At 43.8% G+C, this 18,374-nt stretch overlaps 1 protein-coding gene across 4 annotated transcripts in view; it reads left to right on the top strand.

Annotated features, from left to right (window-relative positions):
* The window catches only part of Lrguk (leucine rich repeats and guanylate kinase domain containing), a 110,726-nt gene that overhangs the window by 64,479 nt on the left and 27,873 nt on the right, over positions 1–18,374 (top strand). Inside the window, exons 14-17 of one of the 4 annotated variants that reach the window (XM_059257535.1) lie at positions 665–866; positions 3,455–3,550; positions 10,088–11,808; positions 11,866–12,147. In XM_059257535.1, coding sequence (XP_059113518.1) covers positions 665–866; positions 3,455–3,550; positions 10,088–11,808; positions 11,866–12,147 — 2,301 coding nt within the window. Of the gene's footprint in view, positions 1–664; positions 867–3,454; positions 3,551–10,084; positions 12,148–18,374 lie in introns of those variants that run through there. The other 3 variants (XM_059257536.1, XM_059257533.1, XM_059257537.1) reach the window with 3 other exon arrangements.

An 18,374-nucleotide genomic window follows, 5' to 3' on the forward strand; every position in this document is an offset into this window, starting at 1 on the left:
AAGACGTGTTTTGGACAACGCTCATGTTTGGCAACCCCTTCCCCAACTCCCGCAGGCTCAAGGGCTGTATTTGTGACTGTAATAGTCTGACCATGGTGCTAAAGTTCTCTCTCTCTCTCTCTCTCTCTCTCTCTCTCTCTCTCTCTCTCTCTCTCCTTCTCTCCCTCCCTCTCTCTGCCTCTCTCTCCATATATATATATATGCCTTCCTGGGTTGCTGGTTTAGAAACAAGAATGGTACCGAAGTGATAGATGATGGAGGGGTGCCGGGGAGCCTTTTTCCCTGGGAAGATTTCTATCTTCTAGTGTTTCAAGGATGCTTATTGAAATATGGAATTGAATTACCTTTTGATAATAAAATAGCAGTACTGCCTTGAATATCCCTATTTTATGTCCAGTAATTTTCTTTTCCTAACAGCCATTAGAACAATTAATTTGAGAACAACCAGGTGGAATGAATTGTAATGGTTCCTACAATAATTTAATATTTGATGAAGAGAGAAAAGTAATCCAGCCTTGAAGTATTTATAGGAAAATAGCAGCTGATTCTACAGATAAAATATGTTCTTCAGTGTGATACTGTGTGCTACCCCTGAGTTGTAGCGTCCTACAGTGATGTCCAAAGTGGGGGCTGCTACTGACTTACCTTTTCTGTAAACATCCAGGGTGTAAGAAGTTTGAAGTATTCCTATTTCGAGCCTCGATATATCTTGGTGGTGCCCATGGACAAGGAAAAATATGAGGGATATTTGCGGAGGAAGGGATTATTTAGTCGAGCAGAAATTGAATTCGCTGTCTCCAGGGTGGACGTTTATGTTAAAATTAATCGGAAATTTCCAGGATATTTCGATGCAGTAATCAATGCAGGTCAGTAATGCCCAGCATAGTTTTATTTAATTTTTAATGTGCTTCCATGTTTGAAGTATACAATCACTGCATTTCCAGTTTATGTCATGGAAAGAGAATTCTTAGGAAACAGAGGTATTTGTTGTAACTAGAAGCTGCAAACAGGTACAGAAGGGAGTGAGAACCTGAGAGATCCAGTCTCCTGCTGCTCCCATCAGAGGCCTAAGTTGTATTACTTCACAAAGTTGTGACTAATGGAGTTGGTATAAAATGGGCCCACAGAGATTCCTTCCCCTGGGGACATTGTGAGAACAGAGATGGGTAATATCTCATTTGAAATATATGTTTAAACTTCTTCAGGCATATGAAGCTCAGGTAATTTTATCATAATCTACTTCTACAAAGAAATGCAACTACTGAAAATATTGGAAATTTGAAATTTGTCTGGGTAAAACATTTTCAAAAACTACCTTAGAATAAAGTGTGCCATTTTTTTACCCAGATATTTCAAATTTTATCACCACAAAAAAATAATGAATGTTTGAGGTAGAGGATATGATAATTACCCAAATTTTATCATAAATACAATGTATTTATGTGTTATGTTCCATAAATATGTACAGTTATGTCCATTAAAATTTTATCAAATAAGCCGGGGGTAGGGGGTGGCGCATGCATTTTTTTTTTTTTTTTTGGTTTTTCGAGACAGAGTTTCTCTGTGTAGCTTTGCGCCTTTCCTGGGACCCACTTGGTAGCCCAGGCTGGCCTCGAACTCACAGAGATCCTCCTGGCTCTGCCTCCCGAGTGCTGGGATTAAAGGCGTGCGCCACCACCGCCCAGCGGCGCATGCATTTTAATCCCAGCGCTTGGGAGGCAGAGGCAGACGCAGGCCAAAACAAAACAAAAAAATATCAAATAAAAAGGCCACTGATTTGGAGCAGAAGCCAGAGAGAGAAAGATAGAGAAATTTTTGAAATATGGACCTTTCCCTGTGTTTTTAATTGTACTGTTTGGTACATTGTGAAGGAATGGGAAATACGGTGTATGGATAAGGAGGTTCTTAGGAGTGGTAAGATGACTGAGCAGGTAAGGGCACCTGCTGCCAAACCAAATGACCTGAGTTCAGTCTCTCGGATTCATGTGGTGGAAGGGGAGAACTGACCTTTTTTGTTTGTTTTTTTGAGACAGGGTTTCTCTGTGCAACCCTGGCTGTCTTGGAACTTACTCTGTAGACCAGGCTGCTCTTGAACTCAGAGATCTGTCTGCTTCTGCCTCCCATGTGCTGGGATTAAAGATGTGTGCCACCCACACTATAGTTGTCCTCTGATTGCTGCATGCATCCCCTCCAACAAATAAATAAATGCAGTAATTTAAAAAGGGTATGTGGGGGATGCACGCCTTATAGTCCCAGCACGCGGAAGGTACAGGCAGGCAGATTTCTGTGAGTTCAGGGCCAACCTGATCTACATAGAGAGTTCTAGGCCAGCCAGGACTACACAGTGAGACTCTGTCTCAAACAAACAAATAAATAAAATGAATAAATTCCTAACAGCCTTTTGGTGACATACTGAATAGGAAGGGGGGGGGGACATTAAATGGAGCCATATGATATTGATGGTATTCAGCTATTATACAAATGACAATTTTTTTTTTTTTTTTGGTTTTTCGAGACAGGGTTTCTCTGTGTAGCTTTGCGCCTTTCCTGGAACTCACTTGGTAGCCCAGGCTGGCCTCGAACTCACAGAGATCCTCCTGGCTCTGCCTCCCGAGTGCTGGGATTAAAGGCATGAGCCACCACCACCTGGCACAAATGACAATTTTATATGGTTCACTTAATTATTTTTCGAACCTCTAAATTTGTACTGTATTGCGTATCCATATTGTTTTATACTGCTACACACAAATACTCACAGTTAATGCTTAACCCAGTACCTGGTCAGCAGGTTAGGACAGCATAACAGGGCTCAAAGTCAGTGCCGTGAGGCTGAGATTAAGGAGTCAACTGAGCTGAGATCTCATCTGAAGGCTCAGAGGAAAAACTGAGCTCTCAGGTTCCTTCTCATTGGCAGAATGCATTTCCTTGGGGTGTGGGCCTGAGCTCCCAATTCTTGGCTGGCTGTGTCTTAAAGGCCGCGCATGGTCTGCTGAAACTGTTCCTTGGTGTTATCTACACGGTGCTGGCCCTCTTCTAGACAGCGAAGAGTACAGTGAATCCTCTCTGTGCTTTGAGCCTCTGATTTTTATTCTGTCACCGACTAGATGAATCCCTCCTTCTGTGGATGTGATTTGAGGGGACCCCCTGGATAGCCCCTTTCACAGTCGCCTCTATCACTTGTACCATTAGCAGCTGTCATTATGTCTGCAGGTCCCTTTGTGTATAATGTAATGTAATCACAGGACGAACTCTCTTCACCTCCATAGGTTCTGCCCACTCAAGAGTGGGCGGAGATTATAGGAGAAGGGAGTGTCTCTAGAATCATCTTAGAATTGTACCTGCCATAACAGTAATAACACGAAGTGTAGTGAGCAGACCAGTCTACTCACCACTGAACGCTGACTGTGTTTTGACACGATGCTACTATATGAAAATGTTCTCTTGTTTATTGTAGATGATCTGGACATTGCCTACAAAAAGCTAAGTGATCTCATTCGAGAATACCTGGGATTGACTGAGGAAGCTACTAAGGGCTTGGCTCCAGCTGCAGGTACTAGCCTGGCTCCTTTGTACCAGGTTTATTCTCCATGGAAAATTCGGCAGCTCTGTTGTTCCTTGGGTACTCATTAGCTAGGCAAAAGCTGGCTCACACTATTTAATTCCTACATTTTTTTTTCTGGGATGTATGAATTGGTCCTTTGGATCTGTAACTCTGCTTGTCTCCCTGTTTATAGTAGGACACTCCCCCCACCCCAGGGACACACTTGGCAATGCCTTGGAAGTGGACAGTAGATAAGAGTTGGTCTCATGGTTCAGAACTCAGCCTTCCAGAAGTCTATTCCCTTATGGAACTAGAGTATTGTACCTATCAAGTATATGTTTAGTCCAAGAATTTTAGTGTGAGAGTTTTCTTAGTCTTTCTCATTGAACTGCCAGTCCTGAAACTGTTGGGCCGCAGAGAATAGTGGGAAGCTCACTGGCCAGAACACGTGACGGGGGCCTAGCCCAGCTGCTCACTTGGCCAAGCTGCTTAGCTGTTCTGGGCTTCCGTTTCTGGTCACAAAGAGTATGACACCACACTTCCCTCCTGCCTCATGGATCCTGAGCAGCAAATGGTGAGGGACGTGTAGGAACCTTGACTTGGAACCTAGAAATTCTAAGCCCAGAATTTGGAGGCATGACTGTTTTGAGATGTATTTGAAATGCTCACTCCTCAAATTTGCCTCACACCCACGAAGATGGCTACTTACTAAATAGTGTCTGGAGAAATTAGAACCTTGTGCTAAAAGAAATATAAAATACTGTGGCTGCTACAGAAATGGTATGTAAATTCCTCAAAAAAAAAAAAAGACAACTTTCATGTATTCCAGCTGTTTCACTTCTAGATAAATGCCCTAAGTCACTGAAAGCAAAATCTTGAGGAAGTAGTTATTAGACACCCTATTCATCGCAGTGCCAATCACATTAGCCAAAAATTGAAGCAACCACCGAGTCCAGTGATGGATGAATGGATAAAGAAGGTGTTGTATACAGTCTTTGATGTTATTTCATCTTTAAAAGGAGGGAAATTTTGACACACAATATCCCATGAGCCTCGAAGACAGTGTGGTGAATGAAATTAGCTGTTCAGAATAGAACAGATACTATACAAATGCGTCTCTATGAGGCATTTAGAGCAGTCAAATGAACAGTCAGAAAACAGAAGTATGATAAGCAGAGGCTAAGTGGAGAATGGAGTATTATTGTTTAGTGGGTAGAGTTTAAGATTCTAGAAGATGCCAGGTGGTGGTGGCTCATGCCTTTAATCCTAGCACTCAGAAGGCAGAGGCAGGCGGATCTCTGTGAGTTCGAGGCCAGCCTGGTCTACAGACTGAGTTCCAGGACAGCCAGGACTGTTTTATAGAAAACATCGTCTCAGAAAAAAAAAAAAAAGATTCCAGAAGATGAAATGAGTTCAGGAGATGGACGGTGATGAGTCCACAACAATGTCAATGGACTAAGTGCTTTGAATAGTATTCTCAACATGGTGAAAGTGACAAATTCTATGTTTTGCTGCTACAACAAGAATCTTTTCTAAAGGCGCCTCAGCGGCTGAACTCCAGTCACACAGACATATTTGCAGACTGTTAAGCCAGTATTGTTGCTGTTCTGTAGATGCCTTGCAGCTTGGTGGTCCAAATAGGATTCTGTTTGCCTGATAGCATTCCGACAGACTGAGAAGGGAGACCAGGCCACGACTTTGACAGAGTTCAAACACTTAAGCTCACTGCGCCATTTGCAATTTGAAGTCTTCCTAGGTCCATGAGTCCTTGTGTTTTGGACCGAGGTCAGTGCAGCAGGAGAAATCTCAGATACTAGCTGATGTGTGTCATACGTTAAAGTAACTAAGGGGTGGTATGGTAACCAGAAAATGCTCGAAGTAAGCTTGGTCTATCAAATTAGGCTGCAATGCAGTGTACCTGGCGAGGTTTGGACCTCCATGGAGCTTTCTCTTGAGGAAATATGGCTCCCTTTGCTTTAATTCTTTGCTATCCAAGCAACCTTGTGATCTTTAATTTGGTCCCCTGGGTGGCCCTGGCCCCTGTGGGGGCTGAACCTTACGTGAGAACACACTGCCCTGCTCCCTGAACCTGAACCATCTCCCATTGTAAATTAATAAATTGGTGTGTTGGCTTTTACATCAGCCTTTGGGGGATTTGGATAAACACTGACTCCCCTGAGTAACTGAGCAATGTATGTATCTGTGTGGTGCTTCTGAAGAGAGGAGCAACGGGCGAGACCTAGCACAAGAGCCCACGGACTCCATCATCGTATTCTGTAGCTCTTCTTATTTCTACAGTGATCAGGACACTGACTGTAGCGTACAGTTACTATTTGGCAAATTAATAGGCAAGATAATATGTGCAGAGGAAAACAGACCCCCACTTTCAAGTATATAATAAAATCTTACTTATTTGGAATAATTAGGTTAGGCCTATCTGATTTAATGAAAGGTATAAATTATAGAATTATAAAAATGTTATAACTCTCAGAAATATTTACTAATCGAAACTGAAGCATCTAGTTATTGAATAATGGAATTCTAGCTTGAAAAGTAGACAGGATGGATTGCAATCAATCATCAGATCTATATCCTCAACAGAACTTTATTTTCTAAACGGTTTAATATTCTGAAAAAGAATGTGTTTTCTTAAGGCAAAAGCCTTATCTCATGTTTACAGTTAATTTGCAGAGGGAGTTCTTTTTTTTCAGTTGATAATTAAAGATAAACTTCCACTTGGGTGGAATTGTACAGATCAGACGGTATTCAAGTGAGTATATTTGAAATTCTAATGAATATACTCCTTATTAATAGCTTTTAGGGTATCTCTAGCAGCCCAAGGAGTCAAGCCAGGGGCTTCTGTGAAATCTTTGCCAAGGGTGAGGGTCAGTACAGGTGAATGGGGCCTGTTCTAGTTTCTAGTTTTGTTTCTGCTGTAAATTTCTGGTAAACTGCCCTGACAAAGAAGCATTTGGGAAAAAGAGTCTCACAATTTCAGGTGACAGTTCATCACTCTGCAAAAGTCCAGGCAGCAGCAACTTCAGCATCTAGTCACATCATATCCACAGTCAAGAGCAGAAAGCGACGAATGCATGTGTGCTCACTTACCTGGTAGTGCAAGCTTGACTCCTCTGTTCTTATGTGGTGCAGGAACTCCTGCCTAGGGAATGGGGCCACCCACAGTGAGCTGAGTTTTCTCACACAATTAACATAGAGCCCCCCACAGACATGCCCACAGGTCAACCCAATGTATACAATTCTTCACTGAGACTTTCTTCCCAGGAGAGTCTAGGTTTGTATCAAATTGACAAAAGTAATTATCATAAGGCACAGACATAATGGCCTCCCTCTGAAACTGTAAAGACTCCCTAAGAAGGGGCAGCCCCAGCAGAAGTACCATCCTGGGCCTCTGGTGAGTTATTCTGATCTTTTTCCTATGATATATGATATATATCATATTCTATGACTATATCATATGACATATAGTCATATATATGAGAAATCAAAACAAACAGTATAGTGGGTTTAAAAAAATAATTAAAATGTCAAAGGAGAGAAAGTGAAACAAATATTTAAGATTCTGTGAGAGTTTAATCTGAACAATTGGATAACTGGGTGGGTATCTGAAGCCTTACTTTTCTGTCTTAAATCTAACTGTGAATTTGTAAAATCATCTTTTCTTAAAACATAAAAGAGCCAGGCAGCAGTGGCACACGCCTTTAATCCCAGCACTCGGAAGGCAGAATCAGGTGAATTTCTGTGAGTTCGAGGCCAGCCCGTAACCAAAACTACACAGAGAAACCCTGTCTTGAAAAACCAAAAAAACAAAAAACATAAAAGAAAATGCATGTAATATTGTGGCTCATTACTGGCCTGCCGTGGAGAGCCGAGGCTTTCCCCAGCTGGATTAAGAGCATCTGTGTTGAGTTTCAGTCCAAACAGAAATCTTACGTCAGTAGCATCCTCTTTCCAAAAGAGATAATCCTGTGCCAGTGCAACCTAAAGACAATCCCCAAATATTTGAAGTAATAATATCCAGCCTCATCCCTCATAATCATCAGCGGCTCACTTGTCACTGGGAACACAGTGATGATGTCCACATAACAATGAGGATGAAACAGAAAGCTGAAAGCGAGCCCAGGAGCCGTCTGCTCGAGGCCAGCATCCACCCACCTAAGCTTAGAACTATGAACCTTCCTCAGGACGGGTTAGTTGAATTTCCACTGAACGCATGCATAAAAAACTTTAGGTATTCAGTGCTGAGAAGCTCGTACGACCTTAGATGTGCCATTAATTTTAAATGCATACCAATTAAGTACGGCACTGTCCTATTTCCCGGAGCAATGTAGGAAGTATTTGTTTCCAAAGCATGAAATTAACAGTGCAGTTTCTATGAAGTAAGGAGAAACTCACTCATTTTGCTTCTCAATGTAAGTGTATGTTTACCCTCGGTCTCTATAGCCCACTGGTTCTCAGCCTTCCTAAAGCTGAGGCCCTTTAACACAGTCCCTCATGTTGCGGTGACCCCCAACCATAAAATTATCTTTGTTGCTACTTCATAACTGTAATTTGCTACTGTTTTGAATCATAAAGTAAATATCTGTGTTTTTCAATGGTCTTAAGCAACCCTGTGAAAGGGTCATTTGAAAAAAGGGGTCACGACCCACAGGTTGAGAAATGCTGCTCTAGGTCCTGTGTCTTGGTCTGTCGCTGTTTCCAGGGAGGCTTTAAGGAAGTGGAACTAATGAGCTGCCTGAGCTCTTGCCATAAAGGTTATGAAATGGAATTATATTTTTCTTAATTCTGATTAATGGTAAAGGGAAAATGGAGCAATTTGCCAGCCCATAAAGTGGTGCTTTTATCTTCTAGTAAAGGGCATGGTATCATTTAACCAAATATCGTGAACTGTTAAATCATCAAAGCAGCAGAAGAAAACCTATCTGTCTGCCCGTACAATTAGAGGAGAGTGCCTTCAGCGCTGAGTGTCACTGTCCTTTGCCTTTCCTTTTAAGTTGTATACATGAATTGCATGCATCATGTAAGCATATATAATTTGCCTTTTTTTGTGCTGTAGAATTTTTTACATTCATTTACTTGTGTGTGTGTGTGTGCGCACATGTGTGTGTAGATTAAAGGACAGCTTGTGGGAGCTGACTGTCCCTTCCACTATGTGGGTTTCAGGGATCAAACTTAGGTCATTGATCTTGGCAGCAAGAGCTTTAACCACTGAGCCATCTTGCCAGCCCTAGTTGGCCATTTTAATCGTGTTAAGTGTGAGATTCAGTGCCATTAACTACATTCTCAGTGCTATGTAACCACCACTACCACCTATTTCCAAAGTTTTTCACTGTCTACAATAGAAACTACTCATTAAGTAGTCGTCCCCTGCCTGGTGGCCTCTGGTCTACTTTCTGTTCTCTGTAAATTTGCCTGTTTTGGTTAGTTTCTTTTTTTTTAATTTAACCTCGTTTCTTGTCTAAAGTTGTGTTTTAGTTTATATCTGTGATAAATTTGGTGATTAAAAACAGTGAACAGAGGGTGCCATCAGAAATCTTACCGCGGGGGAGGCTTTTCACTCAGCCCCCACTTGTCTTTCCACTCTCAGGAGACATCTAGTTTGACTGGATACAAAAGAGGGCCAGACTAGAAGGCTCATTGTGAATCTAGAGTAGCGCACACCCACCCTTCCTTAGGGGAGGGGACAGTGGCCAGGGACACATTTGCTGCTGGAGATGGGTCACTCTGGGGTCACCAAAGTCTCTTCCAAGTTGAACTCAGACTAGTTTTTTCAAGGTTGTTCCAGACTCATGCGTCACCTCTGACCACTGCACGGTTCAGAGCTGTGCTGTCTGGGGTGGATTAAGATGGTAGGTAGGTCACTAGAAGCATGTCAAGGCTTCTATCATTTATAAGCCAGTGCCGGATGGGGTGACTTTGTCCGGGAGACCAGAGCCACTGACTGAGAAGGTGTGACTCGGGGAAGCAGGCCCTCTCTGGAGTACCTGTATTGCCAGCGGCCTCTGGGGAGCCATTTCTGTAGCCAGGGAGATCTGGGGTGATGGAGGGGTGAAGATAGCAACTTGGACCCTTGGTCTTCAGGAGCAGACACTGGTGTCTTACGATGGATGTCCTTGAATCCATGCCCTCCTTCCTCCATTTCTTACCCACTGAGTTCCTGCTGGACGCTGAGCCTCGAGGGTATTAGTAAAGAGCCGGGGCTCCTGTCAGCACTCAGCTTGTGTCTTAGCCACCAACAGCAAAACCAGTCTCCTTCATTTGGAAAACCCCTTTACCATCCGCAGATCCAGACTTGGTTTTGAGCAAACATCTGGATGCTTTCTCGTTAACGTTCTTTTTAGTTCACTAGGAATGATCCTAAGTTCTATCCATTAGAGACTTGTAGCCACTTCGTCTCCACAAGAAGGATGGTCTAGCTGTGGTGTTCTTTTTAAGGTCCTTTGTGCAACCCAAAGGGAAACAGGGTTTTGTTGTTTCTTTCCAGCAGTAAAGAGCCTTTGTAGCTAACTTCTCTTTATATTAAAGCAGGCGCTCCCTCTAGCAAGAAGACCATCTCTGGGGTCCCAGCACACCTGGTCCCCTCCCCCAGGCGCTTGGCAAGACTGCAGGCAGATGGCCAAAAACCAGAGGCTCTCCCAGAAGTGCAGACTCATGAGAAGACCTCTGATAGTCAGAACTCAGCTCTTCCACAGAGCCAAGAGTTAACTGAGGAGGGAGAACACCCTAAGAAGGATCCTTCTTCCAGCAGCCACCCTGCTCCACCTCAGCAGGTCAGTTCTTCAACACTTGATATTCCTCAGCAAGACCAAGACACATCACCAAAGGTGAAGGAAGGGGATGGTCAACCAGCCAACCTCCCTCCCAAAATAACCACTGAGATGGACGGCCCCGAAGATGAGCATGAGCCACTTGAACTAAAAGCTGGACAGTCTTCTACTATTGCAGCTCAAGAACCCCCTCAGCATCCTGGCCCCCCTCCCCCACACAGCCCTCAGCCAGACCAGGATAAGGAACCTGGAGAGATCAAAGGAGCCCCTAGCAACCCACCCCCAACTGAACCCTCACAGGTACCTGACCCAGCTTCCCTCAGTCCTCAGAGAGTGCAGGATGAGGGAACTGAGCCAGCCAACCCTGCACCCAGCAGTTCCCCTCACAATCTTCCAGAAGATCCCTCCACCTCTGATGTAGTGAAGCCTGCTGGGGGTTCTCAACCACCTCTGAAGGAGGGAACCCCCAAAGCGGTTGTCCGTGCCAGTACTCCTTACCCAGAAATTCCACCTCCCCAAGACTCATCCACAAACTCAAAACATACCCAGATCAGGGAGCAGCCAGTGGCCTTGCTGCCTAAAAGTCGGCTAGCTCCTACCAGGTTACCCCAGCCCCAAACCCTGGCTCCTCTCCAGAGCAGGAGACCCACACCCAAGCTTCTTTCTCCCAGTAGGGAAGAGGCTTTGGGGACAAGCTCAGATCAGACCCCAACTCCTTCTCCCAGGTCTCTCCCAACTCAGGATGGAGACCCCAATAAACTTCCTCCCATCAGCCCTCCCCAGTCCAAAGCACCCCCAAACCCAAGCCCCCAGGCAGCCCATAGTCCACAGCAAGCCCATGATGGAAAAGCCAGCGAGGTGAAGCTCCCACTTATTAGCCCCCCGATCCAGGAACAAGCCCAGCAGCACTCCACCAACCCTCCCCAGGAAGAGGAGGCATCCACAGTCCGGCTCCCTCATATTCCTGCTCCCTCTGTGGAACCTCAGCTGCCTCAGAACACTAGGCCAAGGCCTGCTTCGAAGCCTGCAAAAGAAAGGAAAACTCCCAAAGTAGGCCATGCCTCCAGCAAGAAGATTCCAGATCCACAGCTGTCACCTCACAGGCAAGAGGCTGCTAAGCAGAAGGATGCTAGGAAAAAAAAACTCAGGCTGAGAGAGACAGCTAAAGGGTCGCCATACCCAAGAAAGACGCCAGGTGTAAAGTCTCAGACAACCCAGCAGTCGGAATCCCATAGCAAGACAACTCCTAGGAATGTGTCTGACCCGCTTGACTCCAGGTCCCCTCTGAGCCACACTGAAGCAGTATCAACAGACCCCCAGAACCAGGAGGACAAAAACCGCAAAGCACACAATTCCAGAAAGAAGGACCTGGCTCAGTCTGTAGGTGCGTCCCAAAATGGAGAAATGTTAGAAGGATTAGCTCAAGAAAACGAAACAGCCCTCAGTGAGAATCAACCAACCCAAGAAGCTCAGCCCCTGGGGGTGCATCCTGGGGGGAGAGAGGAGGCTCACAAAAAGGAAAGGTCTCAGAAGAGAGAGGTTGTGGGGAAGCCTTCAGGGCAGGAGGTTGCAGCCCCTAGCCAGCTGCGGGCCAAAGAGACACAAACCCATAAAGACACCAGTCAGATCAGACAGGGCTACGCCCAGAGGCACAACATACTTATGTCTAAGCAGCAATCCAAAGAAAAACGAACTCGGAAAAATGGGGATGTACCACAGAACAGAAGCCCTACTGCTCCCCAGAATCAGGTGTCAGAGGAGGAGCAGGGTGGCCGGACAGGAAGACTGCGAGCCAGGGGCAGCCAGAGCATCAAAGTATGAGCCCTGGCTCCTGAGAAGCTGTGACCCCCGAGAGCTGTGCTATCGGGACACCAAGGTGCACCACTGGTTTCCTTCTGTGACCACCAGTGAGCACCTCGCTTTGGGGACTTTGTAGCTCTGTTCCTCTTGTGGCAGCAGCCGGGCAGACAGCTGGTGTGATGCTGGTGTCATCAAGGGGCTCTTGTGTTCACCTGTGAATTTCAATAGGACTTACGGCTGAAGAAGGGCAAATTACCATAACGTTTTGTTTTCTTCATTAGGAAAATTCGCTTCTAGACTAGAACATTTCTTCATGCTTTTTACATGATTGGAGGAGCCTGCAGCAAAGAGGAACGCTGCAAAAAGAAACCTTGCAGGTTTCAGAGACTGCCAGCCTGCACTTAACTTGTGAGGACGCATCTCTGTAAGCCAGACTCTGGCTGGCGAGCACTCGAGGTCTGAATTGGCCTATGTTTTGCTTGTACGCTTCAAAATGAGTATCTTCCTTCTGTCTTTGAATAGGAATCTCATGGTCCATGGCTTCATTATGCCAAAGCATCTGGTTGAGTCACTTAAAAGAATTTGTGGAGAGAAAACTCAGGGGAATCAGGTTTTTTCATTTGTCTCTCCATATTATTCTATTATATTCCTGGCAATGACTAAGGGATGGCCAGAGCCAGCCTATGGAAATCTATTAGAAGGAAGTATGTGTGCATCTCACACAACCAAACTGTGGGAAGGGCCAGGTGCAGCAGGCTCTCAGAGAGGCAAGGGGCCAGCCATTGAACATCACCAAGGTTCTTGTCCTCTTCTGGACTAAGCAAGAGTCTAGGACTGCCATCACTTCTCACCTCTGTCATTCTCCATGTTGGCTCCATTCTTTGGACTACAAATGGTTATATGTCATTCTCTCTACATAGCAGGGACACGCCCATCAACAATTCTCAAGCTACATCCGGTGGCATCTCTCAGCACTGCTATAAAGGGATTCATCTAACTCATCCTTAAGGTTGAAAAGAAAATCCAAAGAAAGGCTTATTGCCCCTTTGATCAAGCATTCATTTAGACCAATCAGCTCTGGCTTGGGCATGGTTATCATCATCCATATCCCACTGGGTTCACTGATCCGTGTGGAGACGGTGTTTCCAGAAAGGAGGATAAGTTCAGTCAAGGTCATCAGCTCACGATTCCACTCTTTAAAAAAGTTAGAAGATAACTATTGAGTACTTACTGAAGCCGTGTTTGATATCCCATATTTCATTATATAACCAATGACTAGTGCCTGTGTTTTACCTTATGCAAAAGACATGTGCCCACAAACCTGTATGAATGGCAAATGTTATCTCGAGTGCAATAGAGGACACTGATATTTTTAAAATCAGGGATATAAGGAGCGAACAAGACTCTTCTTATAACTGAAATATTAGTAGATATCCTCTGATTTACCTGCCTTCTCCAAGATAAAAGTTAGAGCATGATTTTTTAAAGTAATTTATGTTTGTTAAGTGAATCGTCATCTAGAAGGCTTTATTGATCATTTTCTGTGTGCCAGACAAAGTAATGGTTGCTATGTATGTCCTAAGATGATGCTGATACTTCAGGGAACTCTGACAAAATGGTCCATTACTACATCATATAATTAGGGTGTCTGGAGATCCCAAAACAAGCTTACCTGTATTTGGCATTCCACAGATAAGACAACCTGTTCATTTGCTTTTCTAGACTGTAGTAAGGGCACTGAGTTCAGCCTGCTAGAACTGTACCAGCAAAAACCTCAAAGAGAAGTTCATCCCTCAGCTGAGACTTCAGGGCTGCAGAATTGCTCAGTGTATGGATGTAGGAGGGGATGCTTCCTGTTGCTTAAACACACAGACAGGAACAGCTAGTGTCTCCTAAGGACCCAGCTGCCAGGTGAACTGTAGGCCTATCTAATCTGTGCCACAAGAAGGAGCTCTGGAAGCCTCATCTTGTAACAGCGTGGGGAGGGGAGGGTGCTTAGATTTGTACTTTAGGGATAAAGTTAAGGAAGAAAATACTAGAAACAGAATGACGGGCTCATCATGACAAGAGGTAGACAGGGCCAGCAAGGGCCTGAAAGATGGCACTGGTGTCCGGGGAGGTCAAATCCAGTTGGTGTTTAGCTTGGCTGTGGAGAGGGTAGATTATGAAAGACAGCAAGCAAAGGATCGGCCTCTCTCTTTTTTTTCTTGAGAGGGTCTCATTATGTAGCCCTGGCTGGACTGGAACTTGCTATATAAACCAGGTTGGCTTTGAACACACAGGGATCCACTTGTCTCTGCCTCCCGAATGTTCCGATTAAAGGTGTGCACTGTGATGCCCAGGACACCACTCATTTTCTGTATATGGAGTTTGGGGTGCCTTCGTGGGCCAGAGCCATGTTGGGTGTCCTCTTTGGCTGCTGTTTTGGAGGCCTGTGGAGCTGCATTTATCCTTAGTGTTTGAGTGGGACACATTAAGCAAGTTTCCCTAGGCTGTGGAGGAGGCACTAACCCCTGGAATTCATAATAATAAGAGGGTTTTTTCTTTGTGGTTTTCTGTGTTTTGAAGTTTTATGCCTCAGATTCACTGCTGTTGAACATTTTGAAAGGAGAGGGAAAGACTGTTGTCTCTGGCCAGAGGCTTTTACTCTGGTATTGGTTCTCTTGCCGCAAGGAAAAACTTCAATTTTTCAATGCAGAACACGAATATATAAAATGACCGTTTTCCATCTACACCAACAGGCAAAGTTCATATTGCTTCCATCTGAGGTGTGTCACAAAGCGACCTTTAGAGAGAAAACAAAAATCCATGTGGGCTTTAAAAGTCACTGTCCGCATACTACCACATTCTTAAGGAAGTCTGGTGTTTAGTGTTCAAATCAACAGAGAGCATTTCCGCCAGGCATAAGAACCTTCTTCAAGGACTTTACGTAAAGAGCTGAGCCCCCAAAAGACAGAGAAGGCATGATCAGGCAACTCACAAAAGAGGAAGTAAAAATGTCCAATAAACATGTCAGAAACAATTTAATCTCACTGTAAGTGAAAACAGAACAGACTTTTTTGATACCATTTTTTTTAAAACCAGATATAAAACAGATTAAGATCTATTTGGGTAAAGTATCGGTGTCAACAGTGAGGAAACAAATTGGCATACCTTTTCTGGAGAACAGTTTTCCAGCCCCTGCCAAAGAGTTTACAGACCTTTAATCTGATCATTTAGATCCAAGAATTATCATGAGGAAATATACACGAGAATGTTCATATCAAATTTTATAATGAAGGTTAGAAATACTCCATGTAATGGAATTTTTGAAATACATTTACAGCACGGCCATCTGCTAGAGGCATCTGCCTTATGTTGCCCTTATACTAATGAATCTTTACTAGGAAGATAGTGCTCACTCCACATGGGAAAGAAAGAAGGTTAAGGAGGTACAGCCAGTATGCCTCTCATGTTAGTTCTGGGATGCTAGGTTGTGATTAACGTTTTTCTCTCATTTATGTTTTTGGTATTTTGCAAATTTTCTACAACGAGTTCATGTTTATTCTAAAAAGGAAAACAGAATTAATGCACTTGTGTGCATGCATACTCACACGTGCAGACATACACACACACACACACACACACACACACACACACACACACACACACACACACTTTGAAGAGCTGCCATGTCTATTTGGTGTATTCCAATTTGACATAAGTCCGAAGTGGCTTGCAGAAAAGCAGAACAGCCTCCTCCTGACATTGGATGTGTCACCTCACACAAGAGCCTCCATGTGTTGGGTGATTCCGTAGAGTGGATAGAACTCAAGTTTCTCTTTTTGATTTATGATCCACTTAGAACAACTGGTCCACTTGTTGGTTGTGAAGAATCCAGCTGCCTTTTCCATTAAGTAGCATGCTTTTGTAGCAGAAAATGCTTTTGTGGTTCTCGGTATTCATTAGCTCACTGGCTTAAAATATTTTTGAGCAAGCTCCATAGGTAGAAGTGCATTTTACAGTATCATGGTCCAGTAAACACATTCACAGATAGGAAATAAAATATCATAAGACACCTTTCATAGGTGATGGACTCCCGTTTTCTATGGTGCTGAGTTTAAATTTTCTAGGTGCAGGTTGTAGCTTACTAAATCAATTTTACAATGTAGTTTGCACTCTGCTGAGCCTCTGGACCTCAACCTTGTCCTGTTCCCTACTCGCCAGATCACCTACTTTCTCTATCTGCCTTCAGGTTGGTTCGATAGGCTTGCTTCAACTTATACTGAATTCTTCTCTGAGAGCAGGATCTGGTATGTGGGCAGTTAAGCCCTTTGTTATTGTTTGGCCTCAGCCTGAATTCAAATTCAAATAGCCCAAGTTCCTATACAAAGCTATAAGCTCTTACTTATATAAAGCTTACAAAACACTTTAAAGCACTCTTGATCAGCGGTGATGCTACAAGTAAGTAATCAGCCAACTCTCTTGCCCTTAGCTCCATGACAACCCTATAAACAACACTGTTACAATAAAGGGGCCCCCAAATTCCACTTGAGGTCCTTGAGGTGTGATATGGGGTCTAGCACTATATGTCCATACGTGAGTTTACATGCATGGTAGGGTTTGAAAGACTAACTTTAGTAATAACTTTTCCGTGTTGACTAAGCATCCAAAGAAGAAAGCAAAAAAAAGCACACTGCCTCTCTTTCTGTGTGTTGATGGTAGGTAATGTTAGCAGAGCAGACCTCTAATCTGAAAGTTGACTGTGGGACGGCCATCACGAGCAGCAAAAGCTGAAAGTCTTCGGTTAATGATAGTAACCTTAGAAAGTCTTGATTACAAATAACACTGACCGTCAAAATAATCACTGGAAACTCCCTCTAGTCGGGAGTAAATGAGTGAGTATATGAAAAGCACCCAGAATAATGTCTGCCCTGCAGTAAGTACTGAGATGAGCGTTTGTTAGCACTAACATGTAAACAGCAAAGAAAATATTGCATTTGATCATCAATTAGAATAGGCCAGTGTGTCCTATTTAAACTAGGTGGAAGTGTTTGTTAAATGAAATCGTCTTCTCTGAAAATCCCTTTATGACTTCAGCCTTGACTAATTTAAGGAGCTTAAGCAAAATTAGAATGATATTAAAAAGAATTGGTAGTTCGGCATAATATCCCTAAGTTAGAGGGCTTCTTCAATAGGCATTCACAGGCAGCCTGCCGCCTGCCGAAGACAAGGAGAGGTATCAAATCTGAGCTGATGGTGAATTTCCTTGTGACACAAACATCAAACCCTTAGGATAACAGCTGGCACGTAGTACATGCTCAGTAAATGCTATCTGTTCTTTTTATTGTTATCTCATTGTTGATAGAGATCAAGTCCATTCTACTGTGTAGACAGCACATGCTGTCACATTACGTGTCTGAGTAACAAACAGACTCGTTTATTTGTTTTCTGTTTGTGGTGGGTTGAGACAAAACCTTTTACTTCTGGATCTACCAACCCTCAGTTTCCAAGAACAAAACTACATATCCAAGGGAAGAGAAGTAGAAAAACCTTTGTCAGGGAAAGTGACCGATGAAATGGTGACTTGGAGACAGTTGCTCATGAGGCTAAATTATGGCCAGGTGCAACAGCACGTGCCTGGGTCCCAGCTACTCAGGAGGCCGAGGAAAGAAGGTCCCGTTGAGTCAAGGGAGGCCAGTAAACAAGGGACTCTGTTCCAGTTGGTGGCATTGTGGTACACCAGCAAGATTTATTCAAATGTATTGGCCTAAGTAGCAGAGACTTTAGACCTGCGCTAAAGCCCCCTGCAGGCTTCTGTCCCCTCCTGCCTGTCCCCTGCTGCTTCTCCTTGTCCCTAACTTTTCCATATAATGCAGCTCTTTTATGCTAAGCTTCCAGTCTTAACATTTTCTCCCTTCTGTATTTTATTTCCTTCAAAGCTTCAGCTAGCAACTTCATGATAAACTTACTTATTTTGTTAAAAATGCCCTGGCATTATCATTTGTTTTAATTGGAATGTTCTGGAGTCGGTGTCTGAATGCTGGCTTGTTAGTTGAGCTCCACAGAAGACATTACAAAACATGAAGTCCAGAAGGAAGAAAAGGTTTTGAACTTCATTTTCTCTGTGTATGACTATATCTTCACGTGCATTCTTTTTTTCCCAGTGTGGAATCCATTTCTGTTTAAGTAGCTGGTTATCCCTTTGATTGGACACCGAAGAATACAGCATCTCACTGTTATAATAGTTTTGCAGATGTATTCATTTT

This window comes from Peromyscus eremicus, chromosome 3 (assembly GCF_949786415.1).
Source record: "Peromyscus eremicus chromosome 3, PerEre_H2_v1, whole genome shotgun sequence".
Lineage (NCBI taxonomy): Eukaryota > Metazoa > Chordata > Mammalia > Rodentia > Cricetidae > Peromyscus > Peromyscus eremicus.